This window comes from Morone saxatilis, unplaced genomic scaffold (genome assembly GCF_004916995.1).
Source record: "Morone saxatilis isolate NCDOM2014 unplaced genomic scaffold, NCSU_SB_2.0 Contig17, whole genome shotgun sequence".
NCBI classification, from domain to species: Eukaryota; Metazoa; Chordata; class Actinopteri; family Moronidae; genus Morone; species Morone saxatilis.
The window spans coordinates 28,063,010-28,081,389 of record NW_023339729.1 but is presented as its reverse complement, the minus strand read 5'-3'; the positions used below and the strand labels follow the sequence as shown (position 1 = coordinate 28,081,389).

Below are 18,380 nucleotides of genomic sequence, written 5' to 3'. Positions count from 1 at the left end.
CCCCCCCCCCAAAAAAAAAAATTATAGAAAAACACACTCTAAAAGATAACATAATAAAATTATCTTAGCTAGCTTGCCTCAAAGTGCCCATCTGAATGCAACCTTTGGGATGTGATCTGCTTTCATTTGAAGCATGTGGCCATGCTGCTGCTTCCTCTGTCTCATTTCAGAGAAGACCTCTTCATATCAGCTTTGGTATCTAGAACCATATAATAGGATGGATTTGATATACACTGGGTTGAAACCTTTTGACCCTTTATAAGCAGAAGCAGTTAACAGAGTGTTTTAAGAGGATCTAATTTTGCTTCCCTTTTTCACACCTTTTTTAACATGTTTTATTTTTGAATACCTCACTGATAATGAGTTAATGATTATAATTACTGAGAAGACTTGCAGTCTGATTAGCAAAGTTTTGAGAAAATTAAGTTTTGTTAGCAGGAAACCCACCTGTCAGAATAACGGAACATTGGGTTCTCAGAAAATACGCTCTGACCTTTTTAACAAACCACAAACAGGTGACCTTGGTATCAGCAAGAGCTTGTGTCTTTCCCCGGTGCACGCAATGGAAAAATAACATTTATATATAAATGTTGAGTGTGTACTGCAAAAAAGACAAGTTTAAAATAAATATATCTAAAAAGTACTTAAAAGTAAGATATTGTATCCTACTGTTATTGTGAAGAGTGAAAGTTAGCTGTGGGTGTTTGTGGGTTGGTTTGCCGTGGGCCCAAAATAACCACATTTCGCAAGTCTTACCTGTGAGAAACACACGTTTATTTTTCATCCTGTTTTTGACAGAGTTTAAATGTCAGTGTAGTTCACATGCAAAAGCAGCAACTGCTCAATATGTATCAGCTGACTATTGGAAAAAAGACACATCATATTTGAGATATGGCTGCAGGGAAGTAAATGGTAAACCATTAACTTATACAGGGGTTAAAAACTGTAGCATCATCTGTGAAGTGGCCAGTATCCAACTGTGTTAGGACCGTGCTTTCGATAGAGTTTTTTTTCTATTTAAATCAGCTATTATGGAAACAGGTGCATAACAAGTACTGCCATTAAAATGTGCGCCTATTTATTAGTCGAAGGAAAAAAACAAGAGGAAACGCTGTTCACCACAAAAACAGAGTTTTTTTTCTTCAGGAGTGGGGGTGGATTCAAACCAAGAAGACTTGATTTGTGATACATTTCTTAGTACTGACCTTCAAGGAGACGTTATCTTCTATTTTTTCTGTTTTACAGGGGGAGTTTTTACTATGATGATCTTTCTTAAGGCATCAAAAGGAATGAAACCAGCACTTTGAAGTAGATCCTAAGGAGCTTCATCAACAGGTAAGACACTAAAGTTCATATTTTTCATGCTTAATTCTAAGTCTGTGTCTAACATGTAATAAGTGGCATGTCACGCATTGTTAGGTGTGATCAGGTGGTTAGAGAGGATGTGGGACCTGCTCTGCTTAAATGGTATTTTTGCTATTTTTTTATGAAAAACTGGTATGATGACTGTATGTCTATGAAGCACATTATTGGAAATGTTTTATCAAAGGGTTGCTCAGTTTCACCCGAAGTCATTTGGTTTGCAGGGCTCTACACCCACATCTAATGAAACAGCATGATTATTCATGTGTTGGTACAAAGTTAATGCTTTGGCACTTTAATATCTTACTGAATGGCAAAAATTCAGATCATCTTTATTAACCACGCATGCAGAAATTGTCCAATGTCCAATTTTATATTTTTATATATATATATAACTTCTTGTCCTTGCTGACTTACAGTGACCTTTCAACAATTTGCGATGCTGGGGGTGGTCAAAGGGGAAACAGGTTGGAAAAATGTAACCAGAGCGGGTAGCTACTGCTTTTTCAGCCTGGTGTTTAGTTATTCTTCAATTCTAAACATAGTGGCTTCAAGTGCTGTTGAGCAGGACTTAGCCAGGGGTGCTGTTTTCAACTTTTACTCAATTAAATAATAAGATAAACCATACAACTAAAAGGATCAAATTAAATGTGGTGCCGGAATATTTAGCATATTTTTTCTGGTGATTGACTCTTTGTAAATTCTAATTTTTAGAGCCTGGAGCGCTTTAATCTTTTATCATATTTGTCTGTTGTCTAAGTTATTTTAAAAATATTTTGTCAAGAAGAATGCTTAAACCTAAACTGCCTACAGGTAGGGTTATCTGTGTAAGTAGAACCAGAGCAAACAAATGGAGGCAGAATCTGAAAAATACTTATTTCTGCTTTTTCAATCACCTGTTGGTGTCACAGCGGTTTCTGGATGTATTTGTGTATGTTTACGCAGAAATAAACTCTGACAAATGCCACAAAATAAAGCAGAAGAGGAAAATACAGTAGCCTTTGTCATCCCTCTGTCACTTCTTGTCAGTAGTTGTATCTTTTTATCTGCACAGAATGAGAAGAAGGAGTAGGCAGTGAGTCACACCCTGAAGCAAGAACAATCCATCAAATCCCCACATCTCCGAGTCATTGATAACCAACCATCCAGGTGGTTTGCGATCTCCCAGAAAAGAAGAGGGATTATGCCATAAATGGAGAGAAACAAGAAAACCCCTCTTTCTCTTCTGTTTGTTCTTCTTGCTCTGCCTCATGTCTCTCTCGATTGTCCCAGCCATCCAATTGTAAATGATAAAAGTTAGTGATTTTTTTTTATATTTGCACTCATAACCATACACTTTTATATTGTCTAGCATAATTGATATCAATATCTTTCATCAAGACTAATCACAACAAAAAGCTCTTGAAAATGATTTCATCCTTTTCATTTCATCTCATCTCCATTTTTTACAGATCTCATCTGCTACAACGACTACAACCATAACATCAGTTGTGTGTGGAACACCACATATGTGTCTGAACATGCAGGCACTGTGTGCACAATAAATGCCGAAAGGAAAGAGTAAGCACAGCAGTTACAAAAAGAAAAACTGGACAATTATGTCATAATAACATTATGAATGCAGAGAAATGTAATTAAAATTTTTAATTAAAAGTTTTTTCAGTAGATACAGGGGTTCCTGTAAACTGGAGCCTGTTGACGTCTCCAGACCAACGCTACAGAAGTGCTCTGTGATCTTCACAACAAAGTGGAGGGTAAGGGTGAGAAGCACTGTAGTAACATTACTGTTCATCAATTTAGAGAAGAATGGCTTGAGAGAGTTGGATAGAGAAAGAGGATGAGAGTTAGATGTGAAGACCAATTCTTCTCTTTGTGAGACTATTTAAAATAATTCAACGCAACTAAATGTCCTGAATTCCAGTTATTTCTGTTACCTTCTTAATATAATGAAGCACTCTCATTTGTTCTAAGGTTTTCGACGAACACTGGACAGCATTTATATCTACATTGAACATTATTAGCTGGGGCTTTTAATCAGAGCATCCTACGAGTGTAGCTGCCGGGTGGATCATTTACCTTTACTATCAAACAAAAACCTTCTGATGTTCAAAGCTGCTACACTAATTTAGGTCTTGTTTTGTTTCTTATGGATGTTTATAAGAGCAATCTTTTTTTCTAAAATCTTCTCAGTTTCAAACATTCCACAACTTGAACATTACTCTGGACTGTAAACCTGGGAAGCAACGTTTCAGCTTTATGTACAAGCCTGCTTGTCATAGTGAGTACACTGAATAATATATCACCTTCTTGTGACTTAACTTGTGAGCTTTTCATGTTGACATAAAACAAACTATGTGTGTATGATATTTCAGTAAAGCTGAATCCTGGGCCAAAACCAACTATCAACTTTACCACCGTTTCCTGGTTCCCTCAAGTTTCCAAGCCTGAGGTATTCACGTCATCACTTTACAAGTACCAACTGCAGTGGAAACAAGAGGATCAGTCATGGACCGTGTGTATATATTTTGTATCTATGTTAGTATGTGAATGCATAAATGAGTGTGTGTATATTTTAGACAATGTTACACGATTTGTACAATTCATGGCGTGTGGTTGTAGAAAACACAAGCAAGAGTAAACAAACAGACATGAAAATCAACTTACACATTTGTTTCTTCCTCGCCAGGATCCCTCTGTGCAGAAAGAAGAAGAGCAGTGTAAGTGGGATTGCAAAGCGGAGCTGGATCCAAATCAGCTGATACAAGACGAGCGGTACGAGGCACGCATTCGAGTGAAGGTGGTGGAGGAAAGTGTATACTGGTCAACCTGGAGTGATTGGAGCCCCACTGCATCATGGGTATCGCCAATTGGAAAACCGCCACCATCAGGTAAAGTCAGCCAAATATGAATAGTGGTTTAGTGTAACAACAAATGCAGTCATTGCAAAGCCTGCTTTTTATTGTAATTACTCATTGGTCAGTTTATTTTTACATTTTTATGTATCCTTCTGTTCTGTTGAAATATCTTTACCCTATCTATAGATCTGGGCAACTAATTGCTAATTGTCATTGTGAATCAGAATAATTGAACAATAAGCACAGCGTATAAGCCAGATTTGTACTTTACTGTGGGATAAATACAGTATGCTTACCAATAGTGTGACATGCTCTGTTCTCTGTGTTGGTCAGACTTTGCCGGGGGTCCTTTTAGGATCGTTGCCTGCATGCTGGTGGTTGGCTTGTGTTTTTTTATTTGCTTACTTATCAGGACTGACAAAACCACCTGGTAAGCAAACACAACTACAAAGTACTTTTTTACTTTTCCAAGACATTTGTGTCACTTTTAATTTGAACATTTTTATTTCTGTTTTTGTTTTGTTCAAGAGCAGTAAAATATTTTTATATATTTATATTTTATATATTTTTTCAGATTTGTTTGTTTTAAGATCATGTCATTCTGTCTTTTAGGATTTACATAGGAAAGAGAATCAGAGGTCCGCCCATACCAGATCCAAGATACTCCTTCCTGCAGGATGTAAATGTAAAAAATCTTTTTCTTTGTTTTCCTAACTTAACTTAAATTGGGGACTGCTGCAGACTAAGCCTAATAAGATATACAGCAACATTTGCAATGATTTAAAGTTTTAAAATATTTGTTTTATACTGTACTGCAGAACAAGCACAACACAACATTGATGTATTATTATGGTGAATAACTAGCAGAATATTTACTTTACTTATTAGTCGACCTAAAGCATAGTTAGCATTTACAGTACATGGAGTTATGTCTCGGCCACCGTATGCATATAAGTCCAATAATTACCGTTATTCTCTATTTTAGTTTCCACCAGCTTCTTAGAAACTTTCCTCTCTAGCGAGTCACTAACGGCAACTGTCTGTCTATCAATTGGTGCTGGGCAGTTAACATACAGTTGGTTTATCAGAGCTTTTTTCCTCAAGACACCAGCCTGTTACAGCTGGAGACAACGTTAATGAAGCAGTGAGACTGAACCAAAATTTCAAGCCAGAAAACCAAAGCCATTAGCCGAACAAAGCTAAAAGGGTCCATAAGACTCAATGGAACTGCAGAGTTGGGCGATAAATGTCTGCAGGTTCATCACTGCCAGCCTGGTAGTGAAGACACATATTCATTTGTCCTTATAATTAATAATAATGGTTAATATAAAAATATTGATTTGTGCAGCTTTAAAGATAGCAATGCATGTTGAAAAAGGACGAGCACAACATGACGCAAAACAGTAGGATGTACATAAAACTCACGTAGGCGCTGAAACCAGACAGAGAAAAATTACTTATTAGTCAAAAGACATTTGACCTTTATGATCCAAAATGTTTGTGTCACTGTAGCAACAGTGAATAGATAACAAACACGTTAAACACTGGGTATTTGCTTATTTATAAAGACAGTTTTATGCAGCTATCTTTTGTATTTTTATAACCTTTTCAATTTCTCTTTTTGTTCTTCTGCCTTTGACTTTTTCTCCTCCAGAATTGGTTGAGTCCTCACTTCACCAGCGAATCCTTTTCTTCCTTCTTGAAACCGGTGGAAATCATCTCTGTAGAAGTAACCTCCACTGTGGATGCTATTTCACCCAGCAGGCCAGATACAGCACTGCTAGAGAAGATGAGAAGCGAAAGCAGCAACGAGTCGAACAGTTCCAGCTTTTCAAACCCCAGTTACTCGCATGTATCTCCTCCTCCTCCTGTCTCCTCGCTCACAGCGGGGAATCTGGCGCCCTGTGGCACTGATTCACCCTATGGACCAGTTGTTAATCAAGGTGAAGGTGAAAATGCAGAACAGGGTAAGGATGAACTAAGAGGGAAAGAAGTGGAAATCATGCAGTTGCTCTCCAAAGGCAGCAACAACAGTGAGCCTATGCCAGTAATTTCAGACTATGAGAAGGTTGAGAAGCCCCAGGTTGAGCGCTCTAGGCTCCAGAGTCTAGATTCAGGCATGTGCAGTGGCGAAGAGATCAGCCAAGAGAGCCTGGAAGTAGATAGCATCAGTGTAACCGATTGCCATGATGAGGGTCCTGAAGACAAGGAGGAGAGGGAGGAAGGGAATGAAAAAGATTTTCAAAAGCTGTTTGGAGGCAGCAGAGGTATTTTTGACAAAGGGTCCATTCAGGTTTGTTCTGGTTACGAGCAAGTCCAGAAGCTGCCGGCTGACAGCACCGAGCTCCCCAGCCTAGATTCATGCATTAGCAGCGGGGGCAAGGAGCAGGAGAGTCAGGAGGAGAGTCTTGAGGAAGTTGATAAGTCCACCGAAACCACTAGCTTTCTGTTTCCTCCTCCTTCCAGCCCATTAGCATGCTCCTTGCCCTCTGTCTCTCCTTTGCCTTTGAACTTCTTTGGCACAGATTTGAGTCCGCAACCTCTGCCAAGTTATATATTGGAAAGGATTGCTCTAATGTCATCTAGCAGGTGCGTGGAGCCCTCTGGTGATGGATATATGCCGGTAAGACAGGAACAGAGCTAAAAACAGACCTAAATCTCTTCAGTTGGCCCTATAGAAAATGTTGAACAATATACAATCTAGTAGCCTGACTGATCTGGTTAAGTCAGTTGTTTGTTCTCATGAGTATGTAACATCGTTGTTTTTTTTAATGCACAGGTTTCAATTTCCAAAGATGGGTACCTTTTAATGAATGTATTTTTTTTCTACACTGGATTTTATATGTAATCACATATTCAGTTATTTATTTTTAATATTTTAGAAATAAATACAAACAAAACCAATGACAACATAATAAACCAAAAGCAAAAAGCATGAGGTTTATATTTAGAATTAATGTTTTTATGTCCTTTGTTTTTACCATGTATTATTATTGTGTTTGGTTGTTTTTTTATACTTCAAACATTCAAAGAAATGTAAAAAAAAAATATATATATTATATATCTTACTTACGTGACAGTGTGATGTATAGGCAATGTCTACTTGGGTTTAGCTTAAAGGGTGAAATAAGAGGAATGAATCTGATGTCAAAAGCTATGCTTAACTATGAAGTGGACTTCAGATTTGACCATTTGGTGTTATTTTAGACCACTTAAAGTGAACTTGCTTAATTGTATTTGTCCATAAAGGCTAATAACAGTATTTTCTACCTCATTAAGCATTTGCAAGGCATTTCTTTTTAAATGTTTTGAAGCCCACCCTACTATTTTGGCGTCACTGGTAAATCCAATTTTAGTGTCCTCTGAAACAGGGACAGATATTTTAAAGGACTGCTGCTTTAACCTAACCCTACTGCCTATTTGTATGTAAGGCAATATTCTGATTGTGTTTACCACAACTTCAAAATACTCACCTGCCAGGGCCCTCACACACCAGCTACAATCCCAGGTTTGGGTGGTAATGTGTCACATGACAGAGTGTGTCACATTTTGTTTCTTTTTTTTTCACGGCTCTGGAAGCCCTATCTATGTGTCCTGCAGATGCATATGGCAGCTTATTGAAAAACTACTGACTATGAAGATGAAGAAATTGCTAACCAACGTAAAATCTGTGTTACTTGAACTTATCTAATCAAAAAAATATATATGTTTTTTTTAAAGATTTTAGTGGATGAATAACCAAAAAGTGCACCACTATCACCACTCTTGCCATGTCACTTGTTTTGTTGTTTTTTCTGTATGTAATGAATAAATGCTTTTTTCTAAGAAGAAAAAGTTTTGTCAGTTAAAGTTAAACTTGGATTTCTTTTTTCTTAAAGGTCCAATGTGAAACACTGAGGAGGATTGATAGTCAGGAATGGAATATAACATTCATAAGAATTGAGTTTTCATTACCTTTTGAACCAACTGTTTTTAGTCAAATTGCCATGTCTGTAGTTATAAAAGGCTCATTCTAAGATGAATAATTTCTATATAAAGCTGATTAAACACTAATGAAAACATAGTTATACATACTATATTAAATTCCTGCCATAGATCCTCCTATGTTACACACTGGACCTTTAAGTGCCATACACACTCTCCTTTAATACATACATTTCTGCCTCACCCTCAGGCATTATCTCTGTGCAGTGGAGTCACTTTATGGCCCATTGGGATTTCTTGTTTACATGGAAAATATAGTGAACTCTGGGAAATGAGTTGAGTATGTAAATAGCCTGACCCTGCTTTATTCCCATCAGACTTAGTTGTGCTGGGGAGTTGACTGGGAGCATCACTGTTGCTAGGTATTGCTAGGTATCATTCATGACGTCAGCCTACCTACCTACCTGACTACCTGACTACCTGACTCACTGCTGCTCCTTTTAGATGGGAAAGTGCTCTACAAAATGTATGATTAGATATGCTTAAGCCAGAAGGTATGACTTTGTGGATGCACTTTGGCTTTATTCCACTGCTATTCAAAGCATAAAGATACCTCAACCTATCTTTAAGCAATGTGCAGATCCAAACGAGCTTTGGGAAATATTGATTGCCGTTTTTTTTTTGTGCCTTTTTTACCTTTGGACTTACAAACAGAGGGGGAACCGTTCACTGTCTGTCGGAGCAACATGTCTGGTTATGTGCTTACCGGAGATGCAAAATAAAATCTGTTAAACTTAGAAATTCAGACATCAGTGAGCCCCCCATGGACAGTGAGATGATTTCTCAAGAAACAAAGGACGTGGAGTGATGCAATGGCGCTCGGGCACGGCTCTAAAAAGTCAATTTCATGTGACCAGGGGGTCACTCCTGCTTCTCTGAACAATGGGGTCAGTATGTAGTCTGATATTTATAATCTATTATGTCATATTAATGTATGTCACACCTGTGGAGTTGTTAGAGTAAACATGATTTTAACAGAAATATATATATCCCTATATGTAGGCCTTTCTTTAAATTTAAAGGAAATTGTTTTGATTTTGAATGTCGTTGGCTCTGGTTGTGAACTAAACCTTCTATAAGACAAAGAAGTTGCGTTTGTATGCACAGTCTGAAAAGACAGTTAATACAGATGCAGGAATACAACATTTTGGCATACTGTATACACCTGAAGGCTTTTGGGTGCAGCTTAAAAGTGCCTGGTTTTCAGTTTCCTGCACTTTAAACCCCTTCCTGTCATGTGTTTCTCAGTGGATGAGTCTCACTTTAGTTTAGTCCATTTCAAAATACTTTACCATACCTTATTTAAGAATAGCCTAACTGGGAACTCCAACAAATTTCACACATCATAGTCTATTTACAGGTATTGGGGAAATCCAGATGTGAAAAAAGCAAGCAGCAACCTCCATAGGTGGCAAATGAAGCCAACAATGCTTATTAAAATTAAGATGTTTACAGCCTGGTACAAAAAACGGTTTTGGTCTCTATAGCTAAGTACCCTGTTCCTGACAACTGTTTTTATAAACCATTTCAATTATATTAAAGCTTAAAGTTATGCATAAATAAGGGCATGCCCACTTGCAACAGGTAGGTGCCGTGACAGGCGGCTGTTTTCAATAACCAGGCTTCATTCGGCCTGCCTCATCTTCACACACGCTCTGTGTCTTTGCCCATTTTTGGATAAGCCAGGAATTGACGCAGTCAGGACTGCCAGAGCTGACCACACTGGGATTCACAACAGCTCTTCAGAAATCTATGGATGTCCATTTTTAATGATACAGTCTATGGAGAAAAAAGTTGCAGCCTATAAAGCCTTTTGTGGCTCCAGAATGAGTTTAGCAGACCTCTGCAGGTTAAGTTGCATTGTGGGTAATGTAGGCGGCACAGGGGAGTGGAATAAAAAAAGATATAGAACGCGTTTAATGCTAAATTGGTGGTTTATTATTTAAAGTAAACTCAAGACAAAAGAAAAAAGTAGTATATATATATATATATATACATTTTTAGATGTTTTCAGTGACATTGCTTTTAATTCAGGAGCTTGGTAACAATAAAAAAAGAGTATGTTCCAACAAACTTTGCTGATTTTCTTTGCAGGGAGCAAATAGGATTTAAGTGTGTGCAAAATGTGCAAATAGCAGAATCTGCAATATTATTGCATTATTATTGTTATTATTATGTTATAGTCGCATTATAATGAAGTATTGTAGTTCTGAAGAGATGCCCTGACCTGCAAATCTTGTTGAAAACATGTTTGTTTCGTACAGAACTTGAAAACAACTATGTAGCTAAACCAAATCCTTTGGGGAAACATCTCAATGCCTCATATGCCCTGATGTGCCCTCGCTTACACTGTATGAAATGACACTTCAGACTGGATTTTACAAAGCAGATTTTAGATTTATAACAAAAAAAAATTTTGTCGGTTCTCCAAAGATAGAAGCTGGTGGAAAAGCTGTGGCTACACCCACCAGGAAGACTCGTTCCTGCAAGTGTATTCTGGCCTTCCTCATCATCCTCCTCCTAGCCGCAGGAGTCGCATTGGCCTGGTACTTCCTGGGTAAGGAGTTTTCTCTCTTTCTCGTTATGTATTAATTAATTTTCAGTCATGCTAGCAACATGACTGAAAATGTATTAATACAGTAATACTGTTAGTCCGTCCCCCATTTTGGCTCAGATCGTAAGACTACGACTCAACATAGACTTATAATTACTATGACATTTTGGACAGATATTGATGTACATGTTCAGGATGCAGAGGCTTTGCTGATCCCCTGACTTTCATCTAGAGTCCCCAGCAGGTTAACATTTTTGGCTTGTAATTAAATATCTTAACAAATATTGGATAGATTTCCATGAAATTTGGCACAGATACTGTATTCATGGTCCCCAGAAGATGAGTCCTAATGACTGGGGATCTCTTGATGTTTCTTGTAGTGTTATCAGGTCAAGTCTTCACGTATCTATTCAAATATCTGATTGACGGACTGGCACAAATCATTTTGCAAATTTAAATTTGGCTTCCTACATGATGATTTTTTTAGCAGCACATTGACTTAGATATTTTTGGTTTGATTTATTTGACAACTCAAATAGATACATTATGTATATACTCAGTCAAACATTGCAACAAATACATACATACTCATTTGGAGTCATTTGTGGTTTTGAGTGACATGTCTCAAAAGTTTATTGGATGGATTGCAATAACATTTGCTTAAGACATGTATTAATAATGTGTGTCATGTGTTAGTATGCTAACATTCTAAACTAAGATGTTACCATGGGAAATATTATAGGATCTACCTAAACATTAGCACATAAGCACTGTCATTGTGTGCATGTTAGCATGCTGACATTAGCATTTTGCTCAAAGCACTGCTGTGCCTAAGTACAGTCTCACAGAGCTGCATGCTAGCATCGCTGTAGGCTTTTAAGTTGTGTTTATTCATGCTGTGTTATTCTTCATACTATCCTCTGTAACAGAATACAGGGTTTGGGTGTTGGAGGTTCGTGTCCAGCAGCAGTACACGGCCTACCTGTCTATCCTCAACAGGAACTTCTCTGCTGATCTGTCCTCTCACAACAGCCCCGCATTCAAGAAAGAGGCCAAGGGAGTACAGAACTTGGTGAGCACGGACCATGAATTCCTCTCATACACTACCTGACAGAAAAGAATATCAGTAGTAGCCTACACGTATTGGAAACCCTTTAACTATAGTGAGATTAATTCAGAAGAATTCCCATGGAATAGTGTTATCAACCTAGGCTAGCATTCAGGAGTGAATCTGAGGGAGTAACTAACATACTGAATTAAATGCATTTTGCAGTTTTACATGAGAACAGGTGATATTGTCTTTGTCTTTCAGGTTGAAAACATAATGAAAGGTTCGAGTCTTTCTCGATACTTCAACTACACCACCGTGTTTGCCTTTGGGTATGTGGATCAAACTTTTTCATATACAGTACAGTAATAACGAGAGAGAAGAGGAGCAAGATGGGGTTACAGAACTCGTGTACAGTAAATACTCAAGTCTGCAAACATGTTGCGCCTATATTGAATGCTTTTAAGCAAGAAACACCTGCTTAAAGAAAAGAAAGCTGTTGGTTGATGAGGCTGATGACTACCTTCTATGGGGGGGCTGCCTCAGCGGTAGAACATGTGACCGTGAATCGAGATGTCCCCAGTTCAAATCTGCATGCCCCCTATGTTTGTGCTGCAGAAATATTCACTTTTCCATTTTTAACAGTAAGCATCACCGCCTTTGTTTGCTGCAGGGAGGGGAGTGTTGTGGCTCACTTCTGGATAGTGATGTCCGTTCCAGGCAGCCATGCTGAAAAGGTCACGCTGGAGACGGTCACCGGGAGCCTACAGAAAGGCCTGAAGTGGTACAGAGGGTCATATGAGGAGGAGATCGCCTGCTTCAGTGGATATCTCCTCCACCTCCCCTCTCTGATTGTCAGTGGTGAGAGGAGAGGAAGTTACAGTGTGTGTGTGTGTGTGTGTGTGTGTGTGTGTGTTCACCACCCCCAATGATGAGAGTGAGGTCTGTCAAGTCCACAACTGGTGCTTTGTTAGCTCTTTGTTAGCATTTTTTAGCACCCTGGATTTACCTAATTATCACTGTATTTTTCGAATTCAGTATATTGCAATATATTGTGATACTGTAAGCAAGGCAACATACTGCAATGTTTTTACAATCTTACTTTGTCATAGTGTGAAGAACATACCATGCATAAAATCTGAGTTAAAAAAGTAGATTTTTTCTTACATCCCTATTGAATCTGCAAAGATTTCATTACGTATCACTTTTTATGGTGTGTGCATGTGTGTGTGTGTCAGACATAAATTGTGTGTGAGAAAAGATGGAAAGTGCTTTATTCTTTAATGTCTCTGTGTTTTTGCTCTGCTCCCTACAGAAACCGACTCCAAAGTTTTAGAGCTTTTGAAAGCCTCATTTGGTATCACACGTTATATTTATTTTCATTCCTTCATAATTTTAAATCTTTTCTAATTCATCCATTTTGATTGACCTGTAATTAGCCTGCAGCACAAATATTTCCCAGAGCAAAACTTTAATGCATTGAAGCAAAGTAAAGTAAATAAATTGATTTTTCCCATGTATTATTATACATTTATGGTTATTCAATGCCTCCAAACATAAAACATCGTAAAACAAGAGAGAGTACCATCTGGAATTTCAGTCCAAATAGATTATTTCAGTTGAACATCATTTTGAGACAATTATGGTTTTTGAGTACAGGTTCATCTGTGATTTTCAAATACTGATTTACGACAATTAGGAAGCCATTTCTTTCAAAATGGATAATAGTTAATGATTCTTTAGGATAAACATAACCCTAATATAAGCCTTTTTGGATTCATATAGGAAAACATATGTGGACAAGCAACACAGAGGTTGTTTGTTTTTTCAAATAGCATTTGTAACTTTTTAACATTTTAACTTTAACTAATGTTTTTGGCCACATTTTTAGGCTATCCCTTGGCCTGCTGAAGTGTATTCTTCCCCAAAATACAAAACATGACAGCTATTGTTAGCTTAAACTATAATATGCTAATAGCACCACAGAGTGAATGTGTTCATTACAACACACAAAATAATGTTGTTAGCCAGTAATATACTAGGTTACCACTATAGGAAATGTGATTTTAAAGAGGCAACCCCCATCAAATACTTTGTACACTGAATATTTATTTTACAATAGCCCCATGTATACTGCTTGAACATGTAGAGAAGCCACACACCTGCCAAGATTAGTTATGCTTGAACAATTACTGTTCAAGGGGTTTAGTTTAACACTTGATGTTAATTTTTGTTCATTTAAGTGTCAAAAATCAATCATGAACTTGATTCTGGATGGCATATAAATCAATCAACTACAGTGACATGAATCTGGGAAAATTTACTTCAACAGAAATCCCACATAAGACCAGGTCAGCTTCTAATTCTCATTTTTTGGCACTTTCTCTCCAAGACTGTTACCGCTACCAGAAGGTGGTGTCCAGCAGCCCTGTGGCTCTCCGTGGCCCTGACACACAGCGATCCTCCTGCATGTGGCACCTCCAGGCCGCCCCTGGTTCCCAGTTGGAGCTCCACATGGAATGGCTGCTGTCTGAGTGTCGAGACAGGCTGGTGGTGTATAATTCCTTGACCCCCTCCGATACTCATCTCATCACATCGTGAGTTTGATCAACAGAGTTAGGCAAATTTTTGCAGTGGCATATCAGGCCAATATTTGATGTTGTTGAACATCGGATATAGGTCTGTCATCCCTTTTTTTATCAACACTCAGTCATTGGATCATTTGTAAAGGATGACTTTTAAACCTTTCACTTAAAAGAAGTTACACTATCTTTCGTACTGTATCTCTCTGTCCGTCCAGTGTGTATGGCTGCAGCAGACATGAGAGTGTGGTGCGTGTCCTGTCTTCAGGCGAGTGGATGACAGTGGTTTGGAAACAGGGTTTATACAACTACAAGGACCCCTTCTCTCTGTCTGCACAGGCCTGGAACCGCCAGGGTAAGACCACCTGAAAGTCCAAGCCTTCTTTTACCAATTGTTTCATACACTGTTACATACATATAAAATGAGAGGAGACAGATGATGAGTTGAATTCAGCCTGAGTGAGCAGAGACAAAAAAACACTGCTTTTTCATCGAATAAATCCAGTTGAAAAAGTGCGGGAAGAATTGTTAAGATAACTAAACAAGACTAAGAGTCTATAGCCATGCTAGCTGCTCTTCAACGCTGTATGCACAGTGGTGCTTTGAGCTAAATGCTAACACTACCATGCTCACTTTGACAATGCTATCATCTTGATGTTTAGCAGGTATAATAACAGTTCATATCTTAGTTTAGTATGTTAAGATTTGTTTATCAGCATTGGGGAATGGGAGCATTGGGGAATTAGCATGGGCCTTTCATCGGTTTTATAGGTATTTGGTTATAAACATAGGTATAGGAGAAATTGTACCTGATGATAGGGCTTGAGAAGAGATAAAGGAATCACCATTGTTATTGCCATTCCTCCTGAGAAGGACATGAAGTTCATGGTAATCCATCCAATAGTTGTGGAGACAATGCCAAAGAAGTCAGTGAGCTTAATCCTCTAGGGACCATAAATGTCTGATACATGGCCAATTATTGACAATTCATCCAACAGTTGTTGAGATATTTTGGTCTGGACAAAAGTGGTGGATTTGACTGTCCAATAGGGCAACATTGCTATTACGCCATGCTAGCATTGCAAAAAATATTACATGATACCAAGATATTGACATTAGTTTGCCCAGCTAACCTTCCATATATTTTTATTTCTATTTTTAGTCAGCTAATCTGCTGATCTGTTGCTTTTTTGACATGCAACAGCTCTGTAAAACTTTCCACTTAGTCATGCTCTCTAGAAATGTCTGTTTACTCAGCAGCCATACGCCAGCTTATGTTTAATTAGACTCAGTCAGTGACATTATACTGAGTAATCAGCACCCCCAACATAGCCTATTTAATACCACTTGACCTGATCAGGCCAGGTTGTATCAAAATCAGCAGGTTCTGTTTTTTTTAGTAGCAGGTGGAAATCTGTCAAGTCCTGGATGCTGCAGTATTTGTGATGATCTTTTATCCTCTGAGTTCTCCTCCTGTGTTTCAAAGTTGAAATTCACTGATGCCACAAAGTAGAATGGATTTGTATTGTGGACTGACGAACTGCCTTTCTCTTCCTCAGAGTGTAACTCAACTATAGAGCTGCAGGCAGTATCGGGGGTCCAGGGGACACTCAGGACACCTTTCTTCCCCAGCTACTACCCCCCTGACACTAATTGTACCTGGACCTTTACTGTAAGACACTCCTTTCACCCATATGTCTTCCACTTCTTGATTGATTGGGTGACTGACTCATCCATTCCTAGAAATCTGTTAACCATTTACAGCCTTTCATATTAATGATAAATGTATGTCTGTTTTTTATTGTTCTGTGTGATTTCAGATGCCCAGTGTGGGGATGGGCTTGTCTCTGGAATTTGAGGGATACGAGCTCAGCAGAGCCAGCTACAACCAGGACTGTACCCAGGGACAGTGGATCATCCAGAACCGCAGGTAGGCTGTGCCACAGTGAGACTAGCTGGTTGGTGAGAACTAAGGGGGGGGGGCTTGGCATTGATAGTCAGATGAACCTGCAGTGTGAATCGATCTAAGACTACAGAGCCCAACAAGATTTTATGAGCAGCAGTCAAAGCCTCACTGAGTGGTAACAAACCTCCAATAGAGATTAACTAAAAAGTCTGCACACCACAACTACACGGATGTTTTAGGTCATACCCTACTTCTTTAGCATGCTTACTCTCAGACAAAAAAAAACTTCATGCAGGTGATGAATCTAATAGAGAGAGAGAGATCTTAGCTAATTAAATGTCTATTGACATGACATTGTCTATGTCATGTCTATTTATAACTGCCACCTGTGTGTGGTTTGGTGTGTGACAGGAAACATGCATGTAAATATTTTCCATACAGCTCACGATGTGCAGACCTTTCGTTTGGTTTCATACCAAATAAAAAACACAAATGAATTAAATTACACAGTAAAAATGTTATACTCATACCATCACATTATTCTGTTGTGTATTGGACAACAGGGGGCAGCAGCATCCCATATGAGCTTCCTGTTAGATGTCTATAAAAACTTTTCATATGATTCAATTTAGAGGCATTTTACAATCTTATTTCTATTTCTATTTAGTTCAACATATCTTGAATGCTTTGCTTTAGGGCACTCCATAATTATATAATTCAAACCTGTGGGCGTCTTATAGAGCCATCTTGTTGTCTCTGCAGGGCAACATACCTGGAGTTTCCGTTGGATTTAAGTGTCTCTGTCCTCTTTTCAGACTGTGTGGTACCAGGGGCCTGCAGCCATACAATGAACGCCTTTTGCTGCTCTCCATGACAGCCACTGTTGTCATGACATCAGAGGTGTCACTCACAGGGCCCGGCCTTCAGCTGCACTACAGAGTCTTCAACATATCAGATCGTAAGTTGTGGATGCAGAAGAGACAGCCAAGACAGACAAGAAATTTGTCTAAATTAATTTCAAGTCTAAGTTAATCTAAAGTAATATAATATATTGTGTTTCACTTATGTTTATTTAAACTGTGTGTGTGCATGTGTGTTTTATAGCTTGCCCAGGCCAGTTTCTGTGCACTATTAATGGCCTATGTGTTCCTGTCTGCGATGGAATCAAGGACTGTCCCAACGGACTTGACGAGAGAAACTGTGGTATTTATTTCACGCATTATATGTTGACACATGATGCAACTTAAAACATGAAGCCAGTGAAGCCAAATGATACATTTACTCTCAAACAATGCTGAGTTTGTCCCATGCTTTTCAAAATGAATGATCTACAGCCAGTGGGATGCAACAACACTCTTCAGGAAAAGGACAGTGGTGAACAAAACATTCCCACACTATGTGACCACACATAGAATAAATACGTTTCTAGTTTTGTTTAGGGCAGGATTGTTTAAACATCTGTAATATGAGCCTTGTTAGCATGCTGCTCACAAAAGCTGGCTGGTCTAAAAGTCTGAGGGTGATGCTGATCTGATCTGATGGGCCTGTTCTTTCTAAATCTTCTGAATCCATTTGGGTGCCAGACCGTATCTCACAATGTGAAAACCTGTGAGATTTGGCAGCCAGTCAAGCTACAGTGCTGTTATTGGTTTGGCTTTTTATGTGTGAGTACTGGTCATGGATTAACCATTAATTAGAAACTATTTAATATGTGATATGAACACATCAGAAAGTCAAAGATTAGTAAATTTAGTTTGCATGCATATAATATGATGATTTTCTGTAGCATGAAAGCTTCACATTGCATGATTGTGTAAACTTCTAACCGTCTACCATCTTAGTTCATAATTTTTTTTTATTATGTGGAGACACGTGCAAGCTGGTACATTTCCTTGTGTGTGTGTTTCAGTGTGTGTGGCACAGTTCCAGTGTCCAGAGGACAGTCAGTGTGTGGACTACTACAAGGTGTGTGACCAACACCCAGACTGCCCTGAAGCAACGGACGAGATGAACTGTACTGATGGTAACACAGTCAGCTTTTCACACCATCACAAGCACATCCCACACCCAAACACACACACAAACACAC

The 18,380-nt window shown here is 38.5% G+C and overlaps 2 protein-coding genes across 4 annotated transcripts in view; both read left to right on the top strand.

The window, feature by feature from the left end:
• The window catches only part of LOC118327481, a 13,548-nt gene extending 5,497 nt beyond the window's left edge, over positions 1–8,051 (top strand). The window contains exons 2-11 of one of the 3 annotated variants that reach the window (XM_035660851.1): positions 1,246–1,335; positions 2,417–2,657; positions 2,814–2,922; positions 3,026–3,116; positions 3,553–3,640; positions 3,735–3,874; positions 4,049–4,250; positions 4,551–4,647; positions 4,830–4,902; positions 5,872–8,051. In XM_035660851.1, the coding sequence (XP_035516744.1) occupies positions 2,555–2,657; positions 2,814–2,922; positions 3,026–3,116; positions 3,553–3,640; positions 3,735–3,874; positions 4,049–4,250; positions 4,551–4,647; positions 4,830–4,902; positions 5,872–6,861 (1,893 nt within the window). In that variant the 5' untranslated portion in view covers positions 1,246–1,335; positions 2,417–2,554 and the 3' untranslated portion in view covers positions 6,862–8,051. Of the gene's footprint in view, positions 1–79; positions 1,336–2,416; positions 2,658–2,813; positions 2,923–3,025; positions 3,117–3,552; positions 3,641–3,734; positions 3,875–4,048; positions 4,251–4,550; positions 4,648–4,829; positions 4,903–5,871 lie in introns of those variants that run through there. The other 2 variants (XM_035660852.1, XM_035660850.1) reach the window with 2 other exon arrangements.
• Positions 8,052–8,889: 838 nt separating this feature from the next.
• Positions 8,890–18,380, top strand: part of LOC118327231 (transmembrane protease serine 6) — a 14,681-nt gene continuing 5,190 nt past the window's right edge. Inside the window, exons 1-13 of the mRNA XM_035660521.1 lie at positions 8,890–9,088; positions 10,635–10,758; positions 11,685–11,827; positions 12,068–12,135; positions 12,477–12,664; positions 13,119–13,160; positions 14,196–14,400; positions 14,604–14,740; positions 15,945–16,057; positions 16,206–16,315; positions 17,107–17,249; positions 17,396–17,494; positions 18,201–18,314. Coding sequence (XP_035516414.1) covers positions 9,014–9,088; positions 10,635–10,758; positions 11,685–11,827; positions 12,068–12,135; positions 12,477–12,664; positions 13,119–13,160; positions 14,196–14,400; positions 14,604–14,740; positions 15,945–16,057; positions 16,206–16,315; positions 17,107–17,249; positions 17,396–17,494; positions 18,201–18,314 — 1,561 coding nt within the window. The 5' untranslated portion in view covers positions 8,890–9,013. The remainder of the gene's footprint in view (positions 9,089–10,634; positions 10,759–11,684; positions 11,828–12,067; positions 12,136–12,476; positions 12,665–13,118; positions 13,161–14,195; positions 14,401–14,603; positions 14,741–15,944; positions 16,058–16,205; positions 16,316–17,106; positions 17,250–17,395; positions 17,495–18,200; positions 18,315–18,380) is intronic.